Consider the following 27,521-nt stretch of genomic DNA (forward strand, 5'->3'; position numbering starts at 1 on the left):
TCCCTCGTCTCTGTGCAGGCGCCATCAATCAGCCAGCAAAGGTCGTAATGGTATGTATTGTTATTAGGAATCCCATCCAGCATCCAACCCCTCGAACAAGCCAATCGTTGTTTGTGTAGGCGCCCAGCTCTGGTGTGCTAGTGTATTTTACCTGAGCTCCCCATTCAAGAGGATCATTTAAAAATCAGTGTTTTGCATAACTTAGATGTTTGGGTCACACACACACACACACACACACACACAAATGCTTACAGCATTTTTAAGCAAGTGTGTTGGCATCCCCAGAGTCGATATCAGAAGGCTATCTGGCATGTTCAGTTAGTGATGATGCTTCAAAGGCTTTCTGCTTTGTACTCTGGCTCCATGTGCACTGCCTACAAATGACTGCAAATGGGCAGAGACAAGCGCGCGCGCACACACACACACAGAAATGCATGCACAATCATTTATCTTCCATATACACACACACACACACACACACCTGTAGTCCTATATTATGTCTTTCTTTTTGAGGGCAGCTAATTAGGGCGGCTAAATTTACTGCTCCACACATCCATCCATCGAACCCACTCAGTGTACCTCTCTCACCATCAGTGTAGGTGTGCGTCTCTTTCCTCCCCTCACAATCTCTCTGGACTTCTTACTTTCTCAATCTGCTGTTTACCCCGAGAGAGCTGAGCTGGTTGGACATCACGTTTCAAAACCACGACCATTAGTATGGACCTCAACCCTCCCCCATCCTTGATCTTTATCTTTGAAAGCCTTGATTCTCAAAGGCTTTCCACATATCTTTAGAGTGTGTCCACTGTGTATTAATTTGTGCCTTTTGAATCAAAAATTTTGTGCAATTTGGGACACAGCCGCTGTCGGAACCTAGAGCTCCGCTTTCGAGTTCATTCCCTCCCTAATGAGTCTTTGTTCCCACCCAGCTTTGTTCTAAATTCACCCAACAGAGAGTTTAATCTCATCAGAGTAAAGGTCGGGTCCCGCAAGGCTACTCCAAACTGTTTTAAATGCATTTTCTCCCAGTCTAGTCGTATCCAGTTACCTGATCGCATTTCGCTTCCTCTGTTGCTGCAGACCTTTACTGCTGACTGAGGAGGGTCATGACTAACACACCTTTGACACGTGCAGTAGCCGCTGCACTAGGCAGGTTCATATAGAGATCCGTGTCATGCATGGAGAGTCACACACTAATCTCCATCATCCTCCGTCGCTGTGTAGACACCATCGATCAGCCCACAGCATTATGATTATGGCTCTACTAAATTTATGGGACAATGTGCTTAATTTCACAGACCTTGTTTTTAAAAATAACAGATTTAACCATTTTTAAAGTGTCACATTCCACAACAGTCATTAAATTACACTCATAAGGCTCTGTCTCAAATGCAAAAATGCTCGTCCGTGTTTTGACACCCCCCTCTGCATCCACAGAATTGGTAGAGTTACCCGAGTCGTGTTTTTAGCTGCTTTACACTTTTGCCGTAGGATTGCTAGGACGCCTCATAGTGCAAATTAACCAGTAAACATGAGACACTTGAACGCTACACGAATTAAACATGTTACATCACTAAACACAAACATTACATTTTGAATTTCACAGCAAATTGCATCTTACACGGGAAAAGGCTCGTTTGACGATCCGTGAAGCAATTTTCATGGCCATGAATTAGGTAGGGCCTTAGTTATGATGAATCTTCTCCGGTAATCCCGTCTGCAGACATTGTCATTGTCTGAGCCAGTCATTGTCCGTATAGGTGCCCAGGCTGCTGGTAGTGAGTACGAGATGTCAGCTCTGGTGTGCCAGCATGTTTTACCGCTCTGCCACCTGAGTGTCATACTCCAAACTGATAGATAGATAGATAGATGGATGGATGGATGGATGGATGGACGGACGGACGGACGGACGGACGGACGGACGGACGGAGAGAAGGATGGATGGATGGATAGATAGATAAATAGATAGATGGATAGATGGATGGATGGACTGACAGACGGAGGGCTGGATGGATCGATAGATAGATAGATAGATAGATAGATAGATAGATAGATAGATAGATAGATAGATAGATAGATAGATAGATAGATAGATGGGTGGATAGATAGATAGATAGATAGATAGATAGATAGATAGATAGATAGATAGATAGATAGATAGATAGATAGATAGACAGATGGCTAGATGGATGGACGGAGAGAAGGATGGAGGGAGGGAGGGATGGACGGACGGACGGGCGGACGGACGGGTGGATTCGGATGGGTGGGTCGGTGGGTGGGTGGATGGATGGATGGCTGGATGGATAAAGATTCACATTGTACAAAAAAGTACCTGTATAATCACAACAACCCACTACAACAACAGGGCCTGTGGGTACATATGGAGGTGTTAATTTGGTATACATCGTAAGGCTGGTATAGATTGTAAACTATCTGTTTTTGCTAGAAATACATCTGATACATCTGTCCTTATGAGACTTTCTTTAATTAGTGGCATAGTGGTGACTCATCTTGCACGCTGCATGTTTTGCACATCTACGTACAACCACTTCACTCACTCATGCATAAACCAGATTGAAATTAGACTTCCATTTCTCACAGACTGTTACCCGGCACATCAGGCTGTCTTTGCATTTTGCACATATGCACATGTTCACTCTCTACACACACACACACACACACTCACACAGATGTAATCTTTCTTGCAATTCTTACTGTAGCTTTACAGACTTTTCTCAGATTGTTCTGTACTGTTTCCACCCATGTAAATATCCTACTCTGTGCATAGTCACTTTATACACACATTCCCATTATTTATTTTATTTATTTCTGCAATCCATACTTCAGTTGTTCTGGTTCATCCTTTGTAAATATACAGATGTTATTTAAATACTTTTTCTTCTTTTTATCTTTTTTGGAGAGTGTCAATCTAAATTTTGTTGTACTCGGATATACAGTGGTACCCTGTACCTGTGTTCATCTGGATTTTCCTTACTGTTTCACTTTTAAACTTGTGTTACAGCTCGAGGCTCTGAGAAATTGTGAGAATCAGATTTTCCGAGTCTAAAATGCTTATTGTTAAAAAAAAAGCTTAATGTAACTTAATGCATTAAAAGAATGACACAGGGACACTAAATTTCTCCTAATTATTACCGCTCATAAGTTCTCTCCACTGATGAAATTCCTCACTCATTGTTTTAGTACAATAAGTCACGTTAAGCTTTGTGCACCGCCACACAAAAAGCAGTTTTGCAGCTTCTCATGTTAATGTGCCCTTACTGAACGGAATACGCCACAATTAAGAAGCATAAGGAAACAATAAAGAAGATAAGGTGCTGAATTGATTTTTAACTGTTTTAGTTGTATCTCAGCGTTTTTATATTATATTTGAGTTAATTGCAGTGTATAAGTGTCAAAAACAACCCCATTAATTTAATATAGCCTTAAATATGAGCAGTTTCACAGGACCATGGACACATTAACAGGTTTCCCAAACATCCTTATGGGACAAAATACCTTGAAACTCGACGTCTTTTAAACTCAACACCACTCCCAGAACCAACTGATGTTAAGTTTAAAGGTACCGCTGTAATGACAATAAAGATTCCTCTTCTTCCTGTAGAAACCTTTAAGCTTGAGAGTACTATTCTACTATACAGCTGTATTTGTTTGTAGTAGTGATTTATAGGTGGATCTTAACATAGTTAGGAATAGGTTTAGCATCCCTGCTTTATACGTTGTATATTCAGGTCAGGTAAGTGCTGGAGGTCAGCATTAGTCGATACATTAAACCCGGTCTCCCCCGTGCACTGGGGGTTTTGATTCCTTCGGTTTGCAGTGCTGATGCTTCTCATGGGGGTTCGTCTGCCAGACACGATTAAATCAACTCTTTTACTTAAATGGCTTGTGACAGATCATATAAAGGCTTAAATCGTGTATCTCAGCACAGGGTAAAGCACAGATCCAGAGATGTTTATATCTAGATTGTGTTTCTGTAATGATTACTTATCTGTGAGTGAATAATAAGTACACAAAGAAATACAAGTTTGAGTGTATTTATCAAGGGCTTGTTCTTTTTTTAAAAATATTTATTTGGGTGAAAATATACACAGGCATTTCATTTAATTTCATTAACTGCTTTGTCTTGGTCAGCATCGCTGTGTGATTACGATGGCCAAAGTGCCACTCCATCACAGGGCTTTGGCCACCCCATGACATCCTGCCAGTCATGTCTGTGTAGATGTCCAGCCTGCCAACAGCACCTCTGAGATTCAAACCCGGATCTTGGCAGGGTCGGCTAGCGCAATAGGCTGCTGCACCACCCAAGCGCCCCAGGCAGCTATTAGGATGATTAATTCTGTGGTCTTGGAATTCTTTGGTATTAATGACTGCAGCTCATTGACTCCAGCTTGAGTCTTCCTGTGCCCATGTAAATCACACGAATTTGAAGGACCTAATAAATATTACATGGAACAGTGGCCTCTTACCAAGGATGGAAAAACCCAGAACTGTGCCTTATATGCTAAAAGGAAATTTCTCCAGCTGGTCAGAATAATTCAAACAGGATTCAGTCTGTCGTGAATTTGAATCAGCTGCTGAAGCAGGGGTGAAACTGTCTACAGTCGAGCAAGCTTTACATCACCATGGGGTTAGCGGCTGCTGCAGAACAAAAGTCCCTACTGATAACAAATACTTCACTGGGCCCCAATAATGAACCCGTTTTCATAACTTCTTGATCCAAAACTGAGCTCTTCTGAGAAGCGACAAAACTGCATTTGCACTTCTGTGCCGTTATTTCCTATGGAGTGTGACGGTGCGCAAAACTTAATGTGACTTATTGTACTAAACCAACAAGCGAGGAATTTCATTAGTGGAGAGAAATTATGATCAGTAATAATTAAGAGAAGTTTAGTGCTCCTGTGTCGTTTTAGACTCAGAAAAGCTGATTCTCACAATTTCTCAGAAGCTCGAGCTGTAACACAAGCTTAAAAGTGAAACAGTGAGAAAAATACAGATAAACACAGATACATGTGGAGCTTTCAGACTGGATTTGACGCTTATTCCACACAAATGCAGATTCGTCTCATATTTGCACTTTGATGCCATTTTACCACACCGCTCAAGCCAAGCGCTGAACAAAGCAGCGGTCGCACACACATCAAGTTTAAGGGAAATGTTTGGCGTCGAGTTTCAAAGATTTTGAGTTTAGGGGATGTTGAGTTACAAGGAGTAGCAAAAGGAGCTTCTCCAACAGGCTTTTGCTTTCTTGTACACTGTCGGTTGTGTCTGTTGAGCTGTCAAACAAGTTGGACGCACTGCTGAGACTCAAACTTGAGTCTCCTCGTTGGCTAAGAGATTAGACTGCACCACTTTAGCACCCTGCTTAGCATGATGGAGTGTGTTATATCATGCAGCCCTGGAGCATCTGCACACTGTCGTCTTTGTGTTTCTACTCAGCGGCTGTGTTACTGTGTGGCTTTATTGTGTTTTAATGCTCATCTTGCTAAATGTTGAGTTTTTTTCAATGAAGGCTGTACATGCTAACATACGCTAGGATTTTTTTTGTGTGAAATGCCTCCACTGCTTTTTTTCCTTTGTGAGCATCAACACAGAGAACAGAATCTGAATCATTTCCAGGCCTGATTTGTATCACTTAGCGAATAATGAAATATTATTGAAATGAATAGCCATATTCAGACGGTGCAGTTTAGCCACTGCAGATTTTAATTTAGGTCTGAAGAAGCAGCGCAGGCCACGCCAGAGCGCCAGCAGTGCTGCTGTTGATTATGCAAATGCAGTGAGAGACCGGCGCAGTGGACTTGCATGCTAATGAAATTATGAGAAGAGAAAATTGATTAGTAACCAGTCCGACTGTCTCTTGGGTTTACGGGTATTGAACATCTGAGCGACGGAGAGACAGAGAGAGATCTTCATACTCTCCGAGATTAAATAACGAGAAAAAAAAGAATGTAAATGATATTGGCAAGAAAAGCCAGAATGGTCTAGAACACGTGTCAAACTCAAATCCGGCCCGCCATGTCATTTTATGTGGCCCGCGAGAGCTCAAAAGTCGAATGATTGTCTTAAAATACACTGTAAAATCGTGCATAAACTGCATCTCCCACAATGCATGCCGATTTTGTGACCCACAAAGTGACCGCATCCCGCCACTAGATGGTAGTGTTTCCACATCAGCGTTTAACTGAGGCGGTTTTTCCTACAAGTGATGTTGAGAAATATTTACAAATAATCCCAAAATGTTCAAGAAGAGAAAACTGAAGCAGGAGGAAATTAAATAAAAGTAAGAAAAACCGGTACGTCTCTTGTGTTATGAGGCCGTGTCTGTGGTAAAGGAGAACAATATAAATGTAGATATACATTATAAATATACAGAATAAATTTGGCATTTTGACACCAAACAGAATTTAGAATCCAATAAAAACAACAAATCGTCCAAGACTCAAAAGGCAGAGAGCAATCACAGCAGGTTACAATCAGCCCTTTGAGGGCCACTATGATGCAGATGTGGCCCTCGGTGAAAATGAGTTTGACACCCCTGGTCTAGAAGAAGATATGCCTTAATTTGTCATATATACATATACACGTGTACATTCATTCATTCATTCATTCATTCATTTTCTTATCCGCTTATCCACATACACACACACACACCCCCATTCATTTATAGGGAAATTCAGTGTCTCCAATTAACCTGACTGCATGTTTTTGGACTGTGGGAGGAAACCGGAGCTCCCGGAAGAAACCCACACAGACACAGGGAGAACATGCAAACTCTGCACAGAAAGGACCCAGACCGCCCCGCCTGGGAATCGAACCCAGGACCTTGTTGCTGTGAGGCGACAGTGCTACCCACTAAGCCACCGTGCCACCCTACAGGTGTACAGTACAACTCAATTCTTTTTTCGCATATCCCAGCTTGTTTGGAAATTGGGGTCAGAGCGCAGGGTCAGCCATTGTACGGCGCCCCTGGAGCAGAGAGGTTAAGGGCAAAGCTGCAGTCAGCGGTGGCGTGTGTAAGTCACGACCAGCATCAGTAGAGAGAGAGGAAAATTTTTATGCGTAATTGGATACGACTTGATTGGGAGGAAAACAGACAAAAAAATAATTCCTTATGATGGCAAAATCATAGACAAAATAGACAAAAAAAAAGATTTATGGTCGTTCAGGGCCTCCATGAGGCGTCTCGAGTCCTTTATCTGCTGGTATTTGGGTCAGTGTTCTCAGTGTTCTCAGTGTAATGGTGCTGATTGAGCTTTTACTGCTCAGATCTCCTGTGTTTAGCCCACGCAGCCGGACCATTTGAAACCTAATGAGTCCAGTCGATACACACAGCTGCTCATACAGAGCCAGATCAGCGCATCCAGCCACACACACACACACACACACACACACACACACACACAATCTGGACCAGTGGACCTGTGTGAGAGCTACTGACTAGACTTCAGTGCATGTGGGCTGAATCAGGGTGGCACAGACGATGGATGAAGGAACGATGGGGTGAATAAAGGGGAGGGATGGGAGGATGGAGGGAGAGAGTCTGTTAAATTGCAGCACACATTAACAGACAGATGTGCGTCCATGAGAAGAGAAAGCAGTGTAACAAAGACAAAGTAGCATTCATTTTATTGTATATATTAATTTTTATAGTATAACGTATGTGTTTTTTTAACGACTTTAATTTGTTAGGTCTCAGATGTTAATATCGGGAACCTATATATATACTGTATATATATATATATATTATACTTTTACTATCCAGTGTTTATTTAATTCAGATATTTTTGCCTTTAGTCTGTTTATTTAATTAATCTATTTTTCATAGATTTTACGTTTAGTGTTTATTTAATGTTTATTGTTGCACCATGGGTCTGACAGTAACGTAATTTCAATCCTCTGTATGTCCTGTACATATTGCAGTATTGCCAATAAAGCAGACTTTGACTTTTGACTTAATTCTGAGTGTACTGAAGGCATGCAGCTTAATAAAAACAGAAGTACCGACCGATCACGGTCATCAGCGCTGACGCACTCCGACGTTAAAGGAAAATCACTCACTGCAGCCGCTGTTAGTCGTTTACCTCAAGTGCTGAAAAACAATTACTTCAGAGTGCCCTTCCTCATGATTATTACTGAACTGACCACATGATAGACACGTCTCTCCCCAGAGTCCGGGGAGTGTTTTTTACTCTAAATGGAAATGTGCTGGTGAGGACCTACATGATTATTACTTCTGCTACACAGGTTTAAGCTGAATTTAAATTGGACTTGTGATTTTGCTGACCAGACACATACATGGCCGAAAGTATGTGAATATCTGAGCTTGTTTGATGTTTGCCTCAGCCTATTCGCCAGTTCTTACTTTTTCAATATGTCTGTGGGTATTTGTGCCTATTCAATCAAAGAAAACCTTGTGACAGAAAGCACTGATGTTGGACCAGAATGCCAGGCTCATGGTATACTAGTTCATCCCAGATCTGTTCAGCATTAGAAACCAGTGGAGTTGGTGGAATGGAATTTATCAAACTGTGTCTTTGTGGACCTCATGCTGGAACAGGAAACAATAAGACCTTCCCTAAATGTTGTCACGTGCTAGCAATGGATGAGGATAAAACACCTGAACTCACTAATTAGGAGAGCTTTCCACAATTAGTTGGGCCAGAGGTGAAATAATAGAAAAGTTTCTTAACCTCGATTTAACGGACCTCCATTTAACGGATTTCGGATTTAATGGACAAAATCTGGAAAACCAAATGACTGGTCTGATAGTTAAAAATTCCCACGAGAAGCGTAACAAGACCAGTAGTTCAGTGATTGTCCACTAGACTGTTTAAATGAGTGAGAGGCTTTATTTTGTCGGGAGGCTCGCTTTGTTCTCGTCTTTTTCTCTGTGTTTTATACTTAATTTTAACACGTTCTAGTGCTAAGTTATGCCACCAGCAGAGCTTTAGACTCAGAATAATAGAAACTCCAAGTCCCCACTATATGATCACGCCAATTTACCTTCTCTACACAAGGTAAATGAAATTTCCCTCCAGTAGTACAGGACATACATTTTAATATTTATTTACAGGTTTTACATTACATAGTTATATATCTATTTACATTGTTCATTTTACTGTTGATCATATGTGTATGTTTAGCACTTTTGTGGACCTTAGTGCTGGAAAAAAAAAACGGACTGGTGCTCCCCCCTTTTAGTGTTAAACTGAGGTTCCTCTGTAATTTAGGTATTTCTCCATATACTGTACATTAGGGATGTTTAGGGATTTAACGATACACTCTACCCACGATGTGATGCGATTCACGACGCTGAGTTCACGATACGATTTTTTCCTGAGTTTTTAAAACAAAATGAAATTGAAGACAAATGATGACAAAGTTTCCTTTTTATTATATCTTTTTTAAAAATAAAATAAAATCCTGTATTTGTGCTTATCTTTTATTTATCTATATAACGAATACCCTTTTTTTAGGTAGGTACAAACTATGCAAAACAATGCAGCACATTTCCCTTTTTGAAATTAAACAAATCCCACATTAAATAAATAAATGAATAATACAAATATAGAAAGTATCTTTACATAAATACATTTGGCTGTAAAATTCCGAACCTGGCAACCCTGTAGTGACGTCAACCAGGCGAGGTGAATAGCGCCAGCACCCTCTGCTGTTTAAAGTGTATATTGATTCATTATACATGTGAACAGATGTGAATCATTACACATGTGAATCGATTTTTAACTGTGTTGTGGTGCATCATGACATCCCTACTGTACATAATATTGTGAGCAGGTTTTGGGAATCTGGAGAAATCTCTGTTAAATGTGAATGACTGTTATACCTAACGTAATGCCGCCGTGATAAATATATCCACGTGAGCTCAACAGTACACAGAAAAGAACCATCCACACTGTTATCAGCGAAAGGTGCAAAACTGACCAGGTCAGTGTGTCATCTGTTGTAATAGTGAACAGATCAGAGAGTCTAACGCCTTTTTTTCTTGTAGTCTGTTCGCAGTTCTCGCGGGGTGTGTATGCCATTTTCGGCTTCTACGACAAGAAGTCTGTGAACACCATCACGTCCTTCTGCGAGACTTTGCACGTGTCCTTCATCACCCCCAGCTTCCCCGCCGACGGCCTCAACCAGTTCGTTCTGCAGATGAGACCCGACATCCGGGGGCCGCTCATCAGCCTGGTCGAGTATTACAAGTGGGAGAAGTTCGCCTACCTGTATGACAGCGACAGAGGTACACACACACACACACACACACACACACACACAAGTTATATAAACAAAAGTATGTGGGCTGCTGCTTTTAATTATTTGATTTAGGTGTTTCAGCCACAGCCAGCGCTCACAAGTGTACAGAATTAATTAGATAAAATAAACAATACATTTCCAAATTTGAGGTTAAAGTTTTGGGGAAGGCCCTGTCCTGTTCTAGCATGACTGCGTCCCTGTGCACAAAACAAGGACAATGAAGACATGGTTTGATGGGTTTGGTGTGAAGGAACTCAAGTCCTCACACCTTTATAATGAAGATCAACATGAATTATGTGCCAGGTCTTCTAATCCAACAGCAGTGGCTGGATGGGCACAAATCCCCACAGACATACTGCAAAATCTTGGGACTGTTACAGCAGTAGAGGTGGGGGGACTCCTTTATAATGCTTTTGGTTTTGAAATGGGATGTTAAACATGATTTGTTATCCACATACACACACATCACACACATCTCTCTCTCTCTCTCACACACACACACACACACACACACACACACACACAGTCACAAATAATGTAGGAGCAATTCAATAGAATAGCAAGGTTAAAGCGGTTAAAGCGGTAGATCATTGCAGAATCACCCTGAAAGCCAAATGTTAGGATGCGCATTAGGTTTTCTGATTATTCATTCATTTGTTGTCTATTTTATCACCCCTTTATCCTGATCAAGGTCACAGTGGGTCCAATTTACTGGGTGAAAAGCAGGAAACCTAATTTCTAGTTTTAGGAGCTCCAATTAATCTCCAATTAATCTGACCCACTGCAACCTTGACCAGGATAAAGAGGTTGTGAAATAGACAACAAATGAATGAATGAACTGGAGCCGCCCACAGAAATCATAATGCTCATCCTAACATTTGGCGTTTAGGGCGAATGATCTACCGCTTTAACCGCTTTAACCTTCTTGCTCTATTGAATTGCTTCTACATTATTTTTGATTGTGTGTGTGTCTGTGTGTGTGCATGATAGTACCAAAATTATGTGGACAGCTGATAATGAGCTTGTTTGACACTCCATTACAAAACCACCTCCACCTTCACTGTTATAACAGTCCCAGGATTTTGCAGTATGTCTGTGGGAATTTGTGTCTACTTAAACTAGAGTAAGGTAATGTCTACTATGGAAGCACTGCTGTAAGTTGCTCTGGATAAAAGCGTCTGCTAAATGCAGAAAATATGAATGTAAATGCACACACACACACACACACACATTTTTCTCGAGCATTCTCTCTACATGTCATTCTTACAGCATCATGTTCATTGTTTCTCTGGAGAAGTACCACCCCAACCTCTCAGAAGCATGGCATGATGGTAAAGGTCCAGCGTTGCTGTGAGTGTAATGAGGAACGTTACTAATGTAATAATGCAGTGTCTCATCAGGCTCTGTAATTATGAGCCAGTCAATGAACCGTCTGTTAGTGTTACTCATTCTCTCTCGTTTCTGAACTGGCTGAGCAAAAAAAAAAAAAAAAAATTTCTCAGTAAACATGATTTCAGTGTATAATGTGTACAGTCAGCTCCGGAATAATTAACACCTTAGATGTAAACCTTACATTTACAGCATTTATCCAGAACGACCTACAGAAGAGCTTCCTCAGTAAACGTTTCTTTACTCTAGTACAAAAAGACAAGAATAGAAATCTGTAAAATCTGTTTACAGTAGAAGATTTTTTACAAATCCAGATCTAATAGATTGATTAGACAGCAGAGGCAACAACTGTACAGAGGCAATGAAACCCTGTCGAACTCCCTCCCTCAGGCACAGCCCCCGACTCTATTCAACACCTTTGGAAATAATTGGAACATTGATAACAAGCCAGGACTTTTAGTCCAACATCAGATCTTTATTCTGTCTCTGAGTCCACTATTGAAAATGCTTCTGTTTTGCATTTTTCATTCAAGTTTTTCATTAGTAAAATAATATCAGTAAAATGAAAATGTACATGAATTAAGAATGTAAGATTTCTCAGTATTTGGTTTGTTCATATTTGTACTAGGTGAACAGTGGCTGTAAATGTCGTAACTTTTGACTTTAAATCCACCAGCTCAATCTCAAACAATCAGACTGAAGGAAATCAGATCATTTGTACAAAGGAACCAACAAAAACACTTTCACAAAAGTGAAGGCAAATGTAGCCTAACGGTTACGGTACTGTACCAGCAATCCAAAGGTCGCTGGTTCAAGCCTCACCACTGCCAGGTTGCCACTGTTGGGCCCTTGAGCAAGGCCCTTAACCCTCAATTGCTTAGGCAGTATACTGTCACAGTACTGTAAATCGCTTTGGATTAAAGTGTTCGCTAAATGCTGTAAATGTAAATGCTTACTGGCTTTTCAGTAGTGCAGAGTATTTAAAAAAATCTACAATTTAATTGTTTTTAAGGATTTAAGGTAAAGAAAATCAGAATATTAAAATCAGAATATAGTTATAGTAGAACAGATCATTTTAAACTTATCCTTAGTTATCAAAGATGTTTGGTTTTGGTTGCTGCTACATCCACTTATGTGGATTAGGGTGATATAGGTGTTGCATAATCTTTTTTAAAATAAATCATTTAAAACAATGTTCAATGCCTTCTCATGTCAAGTCAAATTTATTTGGACAGCGCTTTTTACAATGGAAATCGTCTCAAAGCAACTTTACAGAATCCAGGACCTACAGACCAAAAATGTTGAGCAAGCCGAGGGCAACAGTGGCAAGGAAACGTCCTTAATATTACAGGAAGAAACCTTGAGAGGAACCAGACTCAGCAGGGATCCCCATCCTCTTTGGATAGAGGAATAGAGGAAAACAGGAGAGGGAGTTGGTGTATGTGATAGTCATGGCAATGTAGGAAAACTAAAGATAGCGGTTAGCATTAGTGGTTCTTCATTTGAGTATTGTTCACTCAGTGAAGAAGTGTAACTCGTTTTGCTCTTTTTGCAAAACACGTTTTTGTGCTCAGATAAATGTAATTACTGAATCAATTACCAAAATTAATAAATTCTGACTCAAATTCAAATAATATTTAGAAGTTTTACTTTTAGCCCAGCAGAGGCTCAGTTAGGGGATTAAACTGGAAACCTTCTAGCCTCAAACCCTTCACCTCTAAGCTGCGCTGCTAAACATTAAGAATGTAAGAGCAAGAACTAAACCTGTGGTTCCAGGCAGGGGAATAAATCCTTCCCTGAGAGACCTAAATATGTAATCAGCCGTGCTCGTTTATCCCAGAGAAAGAGACGTAAGTACGAGCTGAGAGAAAAAAACATAAAGAAACGTAGTGACTGACAGAGAGGATGTGAAAGAGAGAGAGAGATAAAGAGAATAATAAATGATAAAAAGACAGGCTTCTGGGAATTCGATTCCGGCCCTGTATTTCACAGCAGCGTTTGCTATAGGCAGAGCTGTTCGCTGCTAATTTAAAGCCTCAGTGTTTTTGATTACAGCAGGATTGAGGTTAGATTCCAGCAGAGATGAAGCCTAATTGAGAATGAAGCTCATTTTAAACCAAGTCATCAAACAAGAGCTTGTGTAATTAAGACTCCGGTCAAATAATGATCATTGCATTATTGTTTAATATTCAGGTCAGGAAAATAAAACCCCAATCAAAATCCTGTTCCGTTAAATCTCAATAATATATAAAGCACTTATGCGTCCTGTTGTTTCGGCACCGGTGCTGCATCATTTATTTTACAATTCCCAGGAAACATTTCGTTCATAATAAATAACACAATGTGACTTTTCTCATTTCAGATTTTATGCTTTAATTTGTTACCTTAATATAAGCTGAACATTACTTTAGCGCAGTATATTGCCAAATAGACACATAAGTTTGATGGGCATGCCATTCCAAATCCTTGAGCATTACGGATAAATATAATCTAGGGTGGATGGATCGGCTTTATTTGTCATATATACATACACTGACCAGGCATAACATTATGACCACTGACAGGTGAAGTGAATAACACTGATTATCATTTAGTGGGTAGGATATATTAGGCAGCAAGTGAACATTTTATCCTCAAAGTTGACGTGAAAAATTTAAGGATTTAAGTTTGACGACAGGGTCTCCAAAACTGCAGCTCTTGTGGGGTGTTCCCGGTCTGCAGTGGTCAGTATCTATCAAAAGTGGTCCAAGGAAGGAACAGTGGTAAACCAGCGACAGGGTCATGGGCGGCCAAGGCTCACTGATGCACGTGGGGAGAGAAGGCTGGCCCGTGTGGTCCGATCCAACAGACGAGCTACTGTAGTTCATGCTGGTTCTGATAGAAAGGTGTCAGACTCCATGCCTTGACGGGTCAAGGCTGTCTATTTTGGCAGCAAAAGAGGGACCAATACAATATTAGGAAGGTGGTCATAATGTTATGCCTGATTGGTGTATCTTGCATATCCCAGCTTTTTTCAGAGCGCAGGGAAAGGCGAGAGGGTTAAAGGCCTTGCCCAGCCCAACAGTGGCTGCATGGCAGAGCTTTACCTACTAGGCTACAACTGTCTGATTACTGTCACTGTACCCCTGGATATTACAGTCTCTTACTTCTCTGTGAAGGCTTTGCACAAGAAGTTATAGTGCGTCTGTGGGAAATTGTGCCCATTCAGTCAAAAGAACTGATGGTCTGGCTTTCAATTAATAAATAAATGAATTAAAGTCAGGACTCTGTGCAGACCACTCCTTAAAATGCGTCTTTATGGACCCCACTTTGTGCACCGGGGCTCCTTCCCAAACTGTTACTACAAAGTTGGTTTTATATTATAGATTTTTATAAAGCGTGTCCACATACTTTGTGCATACTTTGCACTGTGTTCTATTCTATTATCTTGTGTATTTAAACTGGATTGCTAAGTTTGCTTGCAAGGTAAATAGAAAAGGTAAATACAATGAAAGCAGCACAAAACTGAACAATGTCGTTTTCTGTCTGTCTACAGGTCTGTCCACTCTGCAGGCCGTGTTGGACACGGCCGCCGAGAAAAAATGGCAGGTGACGGCGATAAACGTGGGCAACCTGAAGGATGAGAGGAAGGACGAGGCGTATCGCTCACTGTTTCAGGATCTGGAGAACAAGAAGGAACGGAGGGTGATTCTGGACTGTGAACAGGACAAAGTTAAAGACATAATGGAGCAGGTGATGAAACAGATTCTTCTTTAAATTATAAAACGAGTCGGCACTGTGGCTCGGTGGGTATCACTGTAGCCTCTCAGCAGAAGGTCCTGGGGTCGATTCCCAGGTGAAACTGCCAGTGTTACAAAGTTTAATAACAATAGCTTGGTTACACACTATGTAACATTTAGGATGCAGATCCCCCACCCTTTTTTCCCAGCACTGGACTCTACATTTCATTATACACAGATATGCATATACAGTATTTACACATAGAATATATAGTGTTTTATTATATAGTTGTAATTACCATACTGATCTATAATAGTAAGTGCATCTCATAGCTAATATTTTCTTATTTTTATTTTATTCTACTCTATTTTATTGACTCTATTTACTGTACTTACACTGTACTGGAGCTGCTGTAACACTCAAATTTCCACCATGGGATCAATAAAGGAATCTTATCTTATCTTAAGATCCAGTGTCCACCTGCTATAACTTTAGATCTGAGATTTGACCAGATAACATAAAATAACAAAATAGGGAACCTCACAGGAGCAAGGGCCTGGCTTTGATTCCATTTAGTGTGGAGTTTGCATGTTCTCTCTGTGTCCTCCAGTCAGACGTAGCTAAATGGTTCAGGTACTGGACTAGTAATCAGAAGGTTGCTTCTTCACGCCTCATCATTTACATTACATTACATTTTTGGCATTTAGCAGACGCTTTTATTCAAAGCGACTTACAGTCTAAGCAACTGAGGGTTAAGGGCCTAGCTCAAGGGCCCAACAGTTTGCAACCTGGCAGTGGTGGGGTTTGAACCAGTGACCTTCTGCTTACTAGTCCAGGTCTTTAACCACTAAGCTACAACTGCCTATTATCACTGACAAGTTGCTGTTATTAGGCCCTTGAGTAAAAGCCTTAACCCTCGAGTACTGGTATTGTATTTGGTCATAGTTGTGGCTTTAGATAGAAGTGTCCACTTGTATGTGTCTGTTATGTTGATGCCTTTCCTAATGATTAAGTTTAGGTGCCCGTTTCAGCTCTGCTTATTGCTAACAGGCGTATAAAATCAGTTTTGCTGCACTGCATGTTGCGCTACTGATGTGATCCTTGTAGGATTTGATCTTCCCACTCATAGTAAAAGTGGCAGCATGTAACAATAAAACAGTTCGACTCTCAACAATCACAGTTTATGTCTATTTTAGCTTTAGTGTCATTCAATGAAAATTTAATATAAGCAGAATGTTGCTGGTTTAAACCCCACCACTGCCAGGTTGTCACTGTTGGGCCCTTGAGCAAGGTCCTTAACTGTCAATTGCTTAGACTGTATACTGTAACAGTACTGTAAGTTGCTGTGGATAAACGCATCTGCTATAGGCTGAAAATGTAAATGTAAGAGCAGACTGCTTATCCTATATCATTAATTAAAACATCAGACCTTTAATTAGCTCATTCATCATGTGCTGAAAAGTTCTCAGACTCTTTAAATCTAAACTGTCTGATTTTTAACTTGTGTGTTTAATATTGAGAACACGTACATTTGTGTGTTTGTTATTATTTTAAAGGAGAACGTGTTTGTGTTCTGAACATTAGGCCACATTTTATACGTAACAAATGGCAGAAGTGTGTCGTGGACTAAATATAGCACATAATGCTGTAAAAGTAGCTTTCTGAAACATACCCACAGTGTCGTCCTGTCTGTATGAGTGGGTTCACTTGGCAGGAACGTTGGTAGCATCAGAGACGTAACATTTATGCCAAACTGAGGATTTTCCTAATTATGTAGGTTAAACCTTATTAAGAAATGTCCTTTTACTTTATAGCTGCTTACATTAGGGTTAGGGTTAGGGTGAAGTAAACTAAATGGACACCAAACAATTAATCATTTTTTAAAAGTACATGATTTTGATAATGTAAGTTCACTTATTTTATATTTTATATGTATTTTATAGAGTGATAATGTTGGCTTTGTTTTTTCAGGTTATCACCATTGGACGCCATGTGAAAGGATATCACTACATCATTGCTAATTTTGTAAGTTACTAAAATTAATATATACTGTGTGTGTGTGTGTGTGTGTGTGTGTGCAGGTTCTACTTTAGTTTTGTATGCTTACATATTTGCTTTTAGCACATAAATATTAAAAATGTAAATTGCAGTGGATGCTATCAATAATAATAATAATAATAATTGTTTTATAGGACAAGGTTAAATGTAATTAAATTAAATGTACATTCCTGGGCAAAACCCCAAAATTAAACTAATAATTTATTTTTATTACATTTTTTCCCAACTTTACTTCCAATGAAGTCGAATCCAATTACACAAACACAATGGGCTTCAAATCTCCTGTCCTGACCAAGGAGGGCCATGACTATGACGCGTCCCCACTGACATGTGTACAGTACTTGCTGCTTTTTTACCTGCACAAGGCAGGTTCATATGAAGATCTGTATCGTGCATTGAGAGTCACACACTGATCTTCATTATCCCCCATCTACGTGCAGACGCCATCGATCAGCCAGCAGAGGTCGTACTTGCAGCAGTTATGAAGAATCTACTTCGGCAATCCCACCCTTAGAGGAGTCAATCATTGTCCGTATAGGCGACCGACCAGTCAGAGTTTATTTCATTAATTCTTGTTTGCATACAAGGAGACTATATACAGTGTATCACAAAAGTGAGTACACCCCTCACATTTCTGCAAATATTTCATTATATCTTTTCATGGGACAACACTATAGACATGAAACTTGGATATAACTTAGAGTAGTCAGTGTACAACTTGTATAGCAGTGTAGATTTACTGTCTTCTGAAAATAACTCAGCACACAGCCATTAATGTCTAAATGGCTGGCAACATAAGTGAGTACACCCCACAGTGAACATGTCCAAATTGTGCCCAAAGTGTCAATATTTTGTGTGACCACCATTATTATCCAGCACTGCCTTAACCCTCCTGGGCATGGAATTCACCAGAGCTGCACAGGTTGCTACTGGAATCCTCTTCCACTCCTCCATGATGACATCACGGAGCTGGTGGATGTTAGACACCTTGAACTCCTCCACCTTCCACTTGAGGATGCGCCACAGGTGCTCAATTGGGTTTAGTCCATCACCTTTACCTTCAGCTTCCTCAGCAAGGCAGTTGTCATCTTGGAGGTTGTGTTTGGGGTCGTTATCCTGTTGGAAAACTGCCATGAGGCCCAGTTTTTGAAGGGAGGGGATCATGCTCTGTTTCAGAATGTCACAGTACATGTTGGAATTCATGTTTCCCTCAATGAACTGCAGCTCCCCAGTGCCAGCAACACTCATGCAGCCCAAGACCATGATGCTACCACCACCATGCTTGACTGTAGGCAAGATACAGTTGTATTGGTACTTCTCACCAGGGCGCCGCCACACATGCTGGACACCATCTGAGCCAAACAAGTTAATCTTGGTCTCGTCAGACCACAGGGCATTCCAGTAATCCATGTTCTTGGACTGCTTGTTTTCAGCAAACTGTTTGCTGGCTTTCTTGGGCGTCAGCTTCCTTCTGGGATGACGACCATGCAGACCGAGTTGATGCAGTGTGCGGCGTATGGTCTGAGCACTGACAGGCTGACCTCCCACGTCTTCAACCTCTGCATCAATGCTGGCAGCACTCATGTGTCTATTTTTTAAAGCCAACCTCTGGATATGACGCCGAACACGTGGACTCAACTTCTTTGGTCGACCCTGGCGAAGCCTGTTCCGAGTGGAACCTGTCCTGGAAAACCGCTGTATGACCTTGGCCACCATGCTGTAGCTCAGTTTCAGGGTGTTAGCAATCTTCTTATAGCCCAGGCCATCTTTGTGGAGAGCAACAATTCTATTTCTCACATCCTCAGAGAGTTCTGTGCCATGAGGTGCCATGTTGAATATCCAGTGGCCAGTATGAGAGAATTGTACCCAAAACACCAAATTTAACAGCCCTGCTCCCCATTTACACCTGGGACCTTGACACATGACACCAGGGAGGGACAACGACACATTTGGGCACAATTTGGACATGTTCACTGTGGGGTGTACTCACTTATGTTGCCAGCTATTTAGACATTAATGGCTGTGTGTTGAGTTATTTTCAGAAGACATTAAATCTACACTGCTATACAAGCTGTACACTGACTACTCTAAGTTATATCCAAGTTTCATGTCTATAGTGTTGTCCCATGAAAAGATATAATGAAATATTTGCAGAAATGTGAGGGGTGTACTCACTTTTGTGATACACTGTAAGTACATTTCCTTGTTACCTGCAACAGTTTTACTTCATCAACCAGCAGTGACGAGTAAATGGCGTCACAGGTCTCAGGAGTGCATTTTCTTACACCTTGCTCATTTTCTGTCCAATTATTTGTTGTTAGGAGCATTGAAAAGGATTTTGGTCTATTTCTGTGCCCAGTAGGTTACCACCTATCACTAACTCTAGTGAGTTTTGCTCTAGATCCGTGAGGTTAATGTAGATAACATGATGAAAAGCTATAGCTACCAGTTTCGTATTGTAAGAAGGACGTGCATAATTCATCACACACTCACACACTGCTTCATAATTCTCATCTGGCTAAATCATTCATGAGTAATACTATCCACATAGTCATTAATCACAATCACTAAAATTGCAGTATATTATCGCACATTTATGAAAGGAAAAAGAAAGTAAAGAAAAGTAGAAAAAGTGAAAGAAAGAATTAAAAATATATCAATAAAAAGATAGAGGTGGCACAGTGGGATATTCCGCTAGCACACCAGCGCCGAGATTCTAAACACCTCTGTTCGAAGCCTGGCGTTGCCACCGCTATCTGGGCGCCATTGCTGGGCGCCATCTATCGGGCATAATTGGCAGTGCCTGCAGCAAACGCGATTCTGCTAGGGCGGGTTGACCGGACTACGTGGGTGGGGTTTTCAAACGTTGTGTAAGGACCCTGATTAACAGATAGAGAGGCGCCTGTGCAGAGTGCAAATCTGTTTGTTTGCTGGTTTGTTCGGAAGGAAAAACATTTAAAAGGAAGGACAATAAAACAAAGGCTGAATGAGAGGGGCCAAAAACCCAAAATACTTAAAATAAAACAGAGAGGGAAAAGGCAGAAGAACTGATTAAAATAAGAGAAAGGAAATTAAAGAAGGAAAATAACAGAAAGTAATAAAAAATGGACAAAAAAAGGATAGAGGAGAGAGGAATAAATGAAGGAGGAGAGGCGATAAAGACAGAATTGGGGCGAGGCCGGGGGGGGGAGGGGGTATTTTCCCTCCTGCGTACAGTGTGTGAGACGTGACCTGACGAGTTTGCGGCGAGCTTCCTAATTCATGAACGCTGAGTCTGTGCAACTCACTGTGGTGTTTTCACACTTTAAATAAAGACACTTTATACAGAAACTAATGAATAAAATATAAAACAGCCTCACGGAAAGAACCCACATCGCAGTTTAATCACAGTCTGTACATCCAGTGCTAAGCTACATTCATTTTAAACACCAATTAAGAATAACAATTCACTCCTCGCCCGTTAGCACTGTAATTAGCCCTTTTTTTAGCCTGTCCCAGCAGTACTGAACATTAGCAGTAGTGCTAATCCAGCACTGTAAGAAGTGAGTGTGATCCTTCAGGCATTAAAGCTCTAAGCATTCATTACATGTTAGCATACGTTAGCTTTTCACTGCTGCTCCTGTAACTAGATAGATAGATAGATAGATAGATAGATAGATAGATAGATAGATAGATAGATAGATAGATAGACACAGACAGAGTGACAGACAGACAGACAGACAGACAGACAGACAGACAGACAGACAGATAGATAGATAGATAGACCAATGACAGACAGACAGATAGATAGACAGACAGACAGATAGATAGATAGATAGATAGATAGATAGATAGATAGATAGATAGATAGATAGATGATAGATAGATAGATAGATAGATAGATAGATAGATAGATAGATAGATAGATAGATAGATAGATAGACAGATGATAGATAGACAGACAGACAGACAGACAGACAGATATACCGATGATAGATAGATAGACAGATAGATAGACAGACAGACAGACAGACAGATAGACCGATGATAGATAGATAGATAGATAGATAGATAGACGGACGGACGGACGGACGGACGGACGGACGGACGGACGGACGGACAGACAGATAGATAGACGGACGGACGGACAGATAGATAGATGGATAGACAGACAGACAGACAGACAGATAGATAGATAGATAGATAGATAGATAGATAGATAGATAGATAGATAGATAGATAGATAGACAGACAGACAGACAGATAGATAGATAGACAGATGATAGACAGACAGACAGACAGACAGACAGATACAGGTCCTTCTCAAAAAATTAGCATATTGTGATAAAGTTCATTATTTTCCATAATGTAATGATAAAAATTAAACTTTCATATATTTTAGATTCATTGCACACCAACTGAAATATTTCAGGTCTTTTATTGTTTTAATACTGATGATTTTGGCATACAGCTCATGAAAACCCAAAATTCCTATCTCAAAAAATTAGCATATCATGAAAAGGTTCTCTAAACGAGCTATTAACCTAATCATCTGAATCAACGAATTAACTCTAAACACCTGCAAAAGATTCCTGAGGCTTTTAAAAACTCCCAGCCTGGTTCATTACTCAAAACTGCAATCATGGGTAAGACTGCCGACCTGACTGCTGTCCAGAAGGCCATCATTGACACCCTCAAGCAAGAGGGTAAGACACAGAAAGAAATTTCTGAACGAATAGGCTGTTCCCAGAGTGCTGTATCAAGGCACCTCAGTGGGAAGTCTGTGGGAAGGAAAAAGTGTGGCAGAAAACGCTGCACAACGAGAAGAGGTGACCGGACCCTGAGGAAGATTGTGGAGAAGGGCCGATTCCAGACCTTGGGGGACCTGCGGAAGCAGTGGACTGAGTCTGGAGTAGAAACATCCAGAGCCACCGTGCACAGGCGTGTGCAGGAAATGGGCTACAGGTGCCGCATTCCCCAGGTCAAGCCACTTTTGAACCAGAAACAGCGGCAGAAGCGCCTGACCTGGGCTACAGAGAAGCAGCACTGGACTGTTGCTCAGTGGTCCAAAGTACTGTTTTCGGAAATCAAGGTGCCAGAGTCTGGAGGAAGACTGGGGAGAAGGAAATGCCAAAATGCCTGAAGTCCAGTGTCAAGTACCCACAGTCAGTGATGGTCTGGGGTGCCATGTCAGCTGCTGGTGTTGGTCCACTGTGTTTTATCAAGGGCAGGGTCAATGCAGCTAGCTATCAGGAGATTTTGGAGCACTTCATGCTTCCATCTGCTGAAAAGCTTTATGGAGATGAAGATTTCATTTTTCAGCACGACCTGGCACCTGCTCACAGTGCCAAAACCACTGGTGAATGGTTTACTGACCATGGTATTACTGTGCTCAATTGGCCTGCCAACTCTCCTGACCTGAACCCCATAGAGAATCTGTGGGATATTGTGAAGAGAAAGTTGAGAGACACAAGACCCAACACTCTGGATGAGCTTAAGGCCGCTATCGAAGCATCCTGGGCCTCCATAACACCTCAGCAGTGCCACAGGCTGATTGCCTCCATGCCACGCCGCATTGAAGCAGTCATTTCTGCAAAAGGATTCCCGACCAAGTATTGAGTGCATAACTGAACATAATTATTTGAAGGTTGACTTTTTTTGTATTAAAAACACTTTTCTTTTATTGGTCGGATGAAATATGCTAATTTTTTGAGATAGGAATTTTGGGTTTTCATGAGCTGTATGCCAAAATCATCAGTATTAAAACAATAAAAGACCTGAAATATTTCAGTTGGTGTGCAATGAATCTAAAATATATGAAAGTTTAATTTTTATCATTACATTATGGAAAATAATGAACTTTATCACAATATGCTAATTTTTTTAGAAGGACCTGTAGATAACTTTATTAATCCCATTGGGAAAGTCAGTTATTACAGCAGCTCAAGATACATTAAAGGAAAAAGTATTAAAGTACACAAGTAATGTTGTACACACTATGTAATTAAATAAATAGAATAAAAATGTGGTATGCAATATAAAAACTTTAAAAGTATCCTGGCAGTAAATATTGTTAGATGAGGTATGTAATATGTAATATACTAAACTGTTGTAGTGTTCATTGCAGTAAATATGAACAGATGTGTAGTGTAGTATAGTTTAGTATATAACGTGTATGTTTGTGCGTTTAGGGATTTTTGGATGGCGATTTGTCAAAGATCCAATACGGAGGAGCCAACGTGTCCGGATTTCAGATCGTGGATTTTGATGAACCTCTCGTTGCTAAATTTGACCAGCGCTGGGAGGCACTGGAGGAGAAAGAGTACCCGGGGGCGGACAGCAGGATCCGAGTAAGTGCGCATGTTCTATATAACTGCAGCTTTGTGATTTAAAAACTGCTTTTAATTACAGACCACTACATGTACGAGGGATCTTCAAAAGGTTTCAGCACTTTTATATTTACATTTTTATCCAAAGCGACTTACAATTATGACTGAACATGATTCTGAGCAATTGAGGGTTAAAGGGCCTTGCTCAGGGGGCCACCAGTGGCAACCTGGCGGTGGTGGGGCTTGAACCGGCAACCTTCTGATTGCTAGTCCAGCACATTAACCACTGAGCTACCACTTTCACACTTTGCCACATATTTTGGTTGGAAACGGTGAGGGTGGGTGGAGGAGTAGTAACTGGTCGTGTCTGAGAGACTGGGAGATGCTTATAGTCCAGAGCTCAAAGAAGCTTTAAGGAGAAGAAGATTTTCATGTGATGATGATGTGAAAGCAGCGCTGCATCAGTGGCTACACGCTCAACCACAAACATTTTTTGCTGATGGCATTAAAAAGTTGGTACGATGCTGGAAAAACGCATCGGAAGGTGTGTCTGAACATCTGATTATGAGCTTGTTGGACATCCAATTCCCGAACCATGGGTACATTTACATTTTCGGCCTTTAGCAGACGCTTTTATCCAAAGCGACTTACTGTGTTCTCTCTAAGCAGTTGAGGGTTAAAGGCCTTGCTCAAGGACCCAACAGTGGCAACATGGCAGTGGTGGGAATTGAACCAGCGACCTTCTGGCTTCAGCTGGGTTTTAGTATTAGATGGCTGACTTTGTAGCAATAACAGTCCCCACTCTTCTGTGAAGGCTTTCCACAGGATTTTGGAGTGTTTTTGGAGGAATTTGAGCCCATTCAGTCGAAAGAGAATTTGGTGTTGAATTGGGTTCCCGGGAGCCTTGGGATAAACAGAAGTCCTATATAAACTAAACAAAGTACAAAAGATGGATCCCAAAATCAATTATTTTATCAATTTCTTTTCATTGCTGCTGAATGCCCACTTGCTTTCTGTTCCATCAACCAAACTACGCTCGTGTGGCGATAGAGCCTTTAGTGTTGCTGGTCCTAAATTATGGAACTAAGCGACTTATTATCCTTAAATGGGGGGCAGTTGTAGCCTAGTGGTTAAGATACTGGACTAGTAATCCAAAGGTCGCTGGTTCAAGCCCCACCACTGCCAGGTTGTCACTGTTGGGCCCTTGAGCAAGGCCCTTAATTCTCAATTGCTTAGGCAATATACTGTCACAGTACTGTAAGTCACTTTGGATAAATGTCGAAAATGTAAATGAATACAATTATTATCACTGAATACAATTTTTAGCAATTGAGGGTTAAGGGCCTTGCCTAGGGGCCCAACAGTGGCAACTTGGTGGTGGTGGGGCTTGAACCAGCGACCTTCGGATTACTAGTCCAGTACCTTATCATGAGTCACAAAGGGGTTATGGTTTTTAAATAGGTTGTCCAACAAGTTCACTGTAACTGTAGAGGCTGGATTCTTAAAACACACACACACACACACACACACACACACACAAATGCGTATAACCCACGTGAACTTTCGTATCTTACCATCTTAAACACCCACCGCCGCTCATAAACCACGGCGAGTTTTATGTTCCTCCGCTCCTGCTGAAAGGCTTTTTTCACCCCGTAAGCAGCCCAGTTACGAACCTAAATCTTATTTAGCTGTTCCTAGAACGACGTGACTCAGTGATCTCAGTGATCTCAGTCCCTGTGTTGTCCTGATGAATGTTTATGAGATTTTTCTCTCTCTCGCCTCTCTGCAGTACACGTCCGCTCTGACGTACGATGCGGTTCAGGTGATGACCGAAGCGTTTCGGTTCCTGCACAAGCAAAGGATCGACATCAGTCGCCGCGGCAACAACGGGGACTGCCTGGCCAACCCGGCCGTGCCGTGGGCTCAGGGTGTGGAGATAGAACGTGCTCTCAAACAGGTTTGTGTTCCACTGGAGTAACAAAATCCTAAAATACCCCCTAAAGTCCGTTCAGGGGGCGCAGGGGTAAAAAAAAACACTAGCACACCAGAGCTGACATTTTGAACTCGTCGGTTCGAAACTCAGCTCTGCCATCCGGCAGGCTGGGCGGGTACATGAACATCGATTGGCTGTTGTTCATACAGGGTGGGAGCCGGAGCCGGGACCTCATAACTGAGGCAATTACGACCTCTGCTGGCTGATTGATGGTGCCTGCACAGTCGAGGAATAATGTGTTGATCAGGGTGTGGCTGTCCGTACACAAAGCTGATCCACATATGAACTCGCCTCATGCATGTGAAATAATGCAGTCGGAAATGGACACGTGTCGGAGGGGCTCTCCTCAATCAGAGTGGAGATCAGCATCAGTAGAGAGGAAATGTAATGCAATCGGGTAATTTGATACGACTATTGACCCTCTAAATATTCACTACATGGCCAAAACTGTGTGAACCCCTGACCATAAGCTTGGTAGACTTCCTATTTTAAAACAGTTTGGAGTGTGACTGAGGGAATTTGTGCTCAGCCAAAAGCCTGGCGTGCAATGAATGTCCCAATTCATCCCAAAATTGTTTAATGAGGATGAGGTTGACGCTGTTCACTGGAGTTCCTCCAAACCAAAATCAACAACCCATGTCTTAATGAGGCTCACTTCGAACAAGCACAAGGGCCTAGTGATGCTGGAATAAGAGAGAGCCTTCCCTAAACTGTTGAAGCAGCAGTGGACCTAGTGGCTGACACACCAGAGCTCAATATTTAAGAGGGCTGTCCACATACTTTGGGTGATGTGGTGAACATCCTTATTTAGGCTACTTCTAGTTTAATGTTTTGTTGAGTCACAACATCTGGCTTTCTAAATCTTTAAAAAGGTGTAAATACCTACTAACTGGTCCAAATCCAGATGTTTCAATAACACCTGGCTCCTTGTCTAGTCTTTTTTGTCTCTATGGAGGTGTAACACTGAACGTTCTCCTGTACATTTGGTCATTCAGGTGCGAGTGGACGGACTGACAGGAAACATTCAGTTTGACCAGTATGGGAAGAGAGTGAACTTCTCAGTCAACATCATGGAGCTGAAAAACAGCGGCCCAGTGAAGGTACGACACCAGCCTGACTTTATTACACTGGACAGTTACCTGAGAACCATTTACTGAGCTTCAGTGATTACTGGTTTGATTCTTTGCAGTGCCACTCTGCAGACAGACACAAACAGGAAATCACCTTTTTATAAAATGATAAAAGTGTGTTCTCTCTTATAGATCGGCTACTGGAAAGAGGTGGACAAAATGGTGGTCACCAAATCTGACCTCTTTCCCAACGACACCATGGGTATGGAGAACAAGACTGTTATCGTGACCACCATTCTGGTAGGAATACGCTGGATATATCCAGATTTTTTTCATTATTATGCTCTGCTTTTAAAAATGCTTTGGTTTGTGGATGGACCGATTATCAGACACGATATTTATCACTTCAACTTTTTTTTTTGCTATTTTGTTTATGAATTTGACCCTTTTCACCCAATTTAGCTTAGTCAGTTTGTCTTCTGCTACTGGAGCATCCGGCCGTGTTTTACGAGGGTAATTTTGCCTGTCTCACGCTCTCTCCAATGCATGCGCAGTCCACCGACCCCTTATTATTCGCCCACATGTTTGGTTAATTCACGCGCGAGGCCAGTATTTGTGCACGAAGAGTCACGCCCCGATCTCACTACTTTTACAGGTGCCTCGGGCTACTAACCAGGGTCCTTACACAGTGTCGAA

General features: G+C 41.4%; 1 protein-coding gene across 2 annotated transcripts in view; it reads left to right on the top strand.

Annotated features, from left to right (window-relative positions):
- gria2a (glutamate receptor, ionotropic, AMPA 2a) overlaps positions 1–27,521 on the top strand; it is a 58,187-nt gene that overhangs the window by 13,049 nt on the left and 17,617 nt on the right. For both annotated transcript variants that reach the window (XM_063009047.1, XM_063009048.1), the window contains exons 3-9: positions 10,031–10,270; positions 15,209–15,405; positions 17,365–17,418; positions 23,622–23,780; positions 25,552–25,719; positions 26,751–26,855; positions 27,018–27,125. In XM_063009047.1, the coding sequence (XP_062865117.1) occupies positions 10,031–10,270; positions 15,209–15,405; positions 17,365–17,418; positions 23,622–23,780; positions 25,552–25,719; positions 26,751–26,855; positions 27,018–27,125 (1,031 nt within the window). The remainder of the gene's footprint in view (positions 1–10,030; positions 10,271–15,208; positions 15,406–17,364; positions 17,419–23,621; positions 23,781–25,551; positions 25,720–26,750; positions 26,856–27,017; positions 27,126–27,521) is intronic.

This window comes from Trichomycterus rosablanca, chromosome 14, assembly GCF_030014385.1.
Source record: "Trichomycterus rosablanca isolate fTriRos1 chromosome 14, fTriRos1.hap1, whole genome shotgun sequence".
Lineage (NCBI taxonomy): Eukaryota > Metazoa > Chordata > Actinopteri > Siluriformes > Trichomycteridae > Trichomycterus > Trichomycterus rosablanca.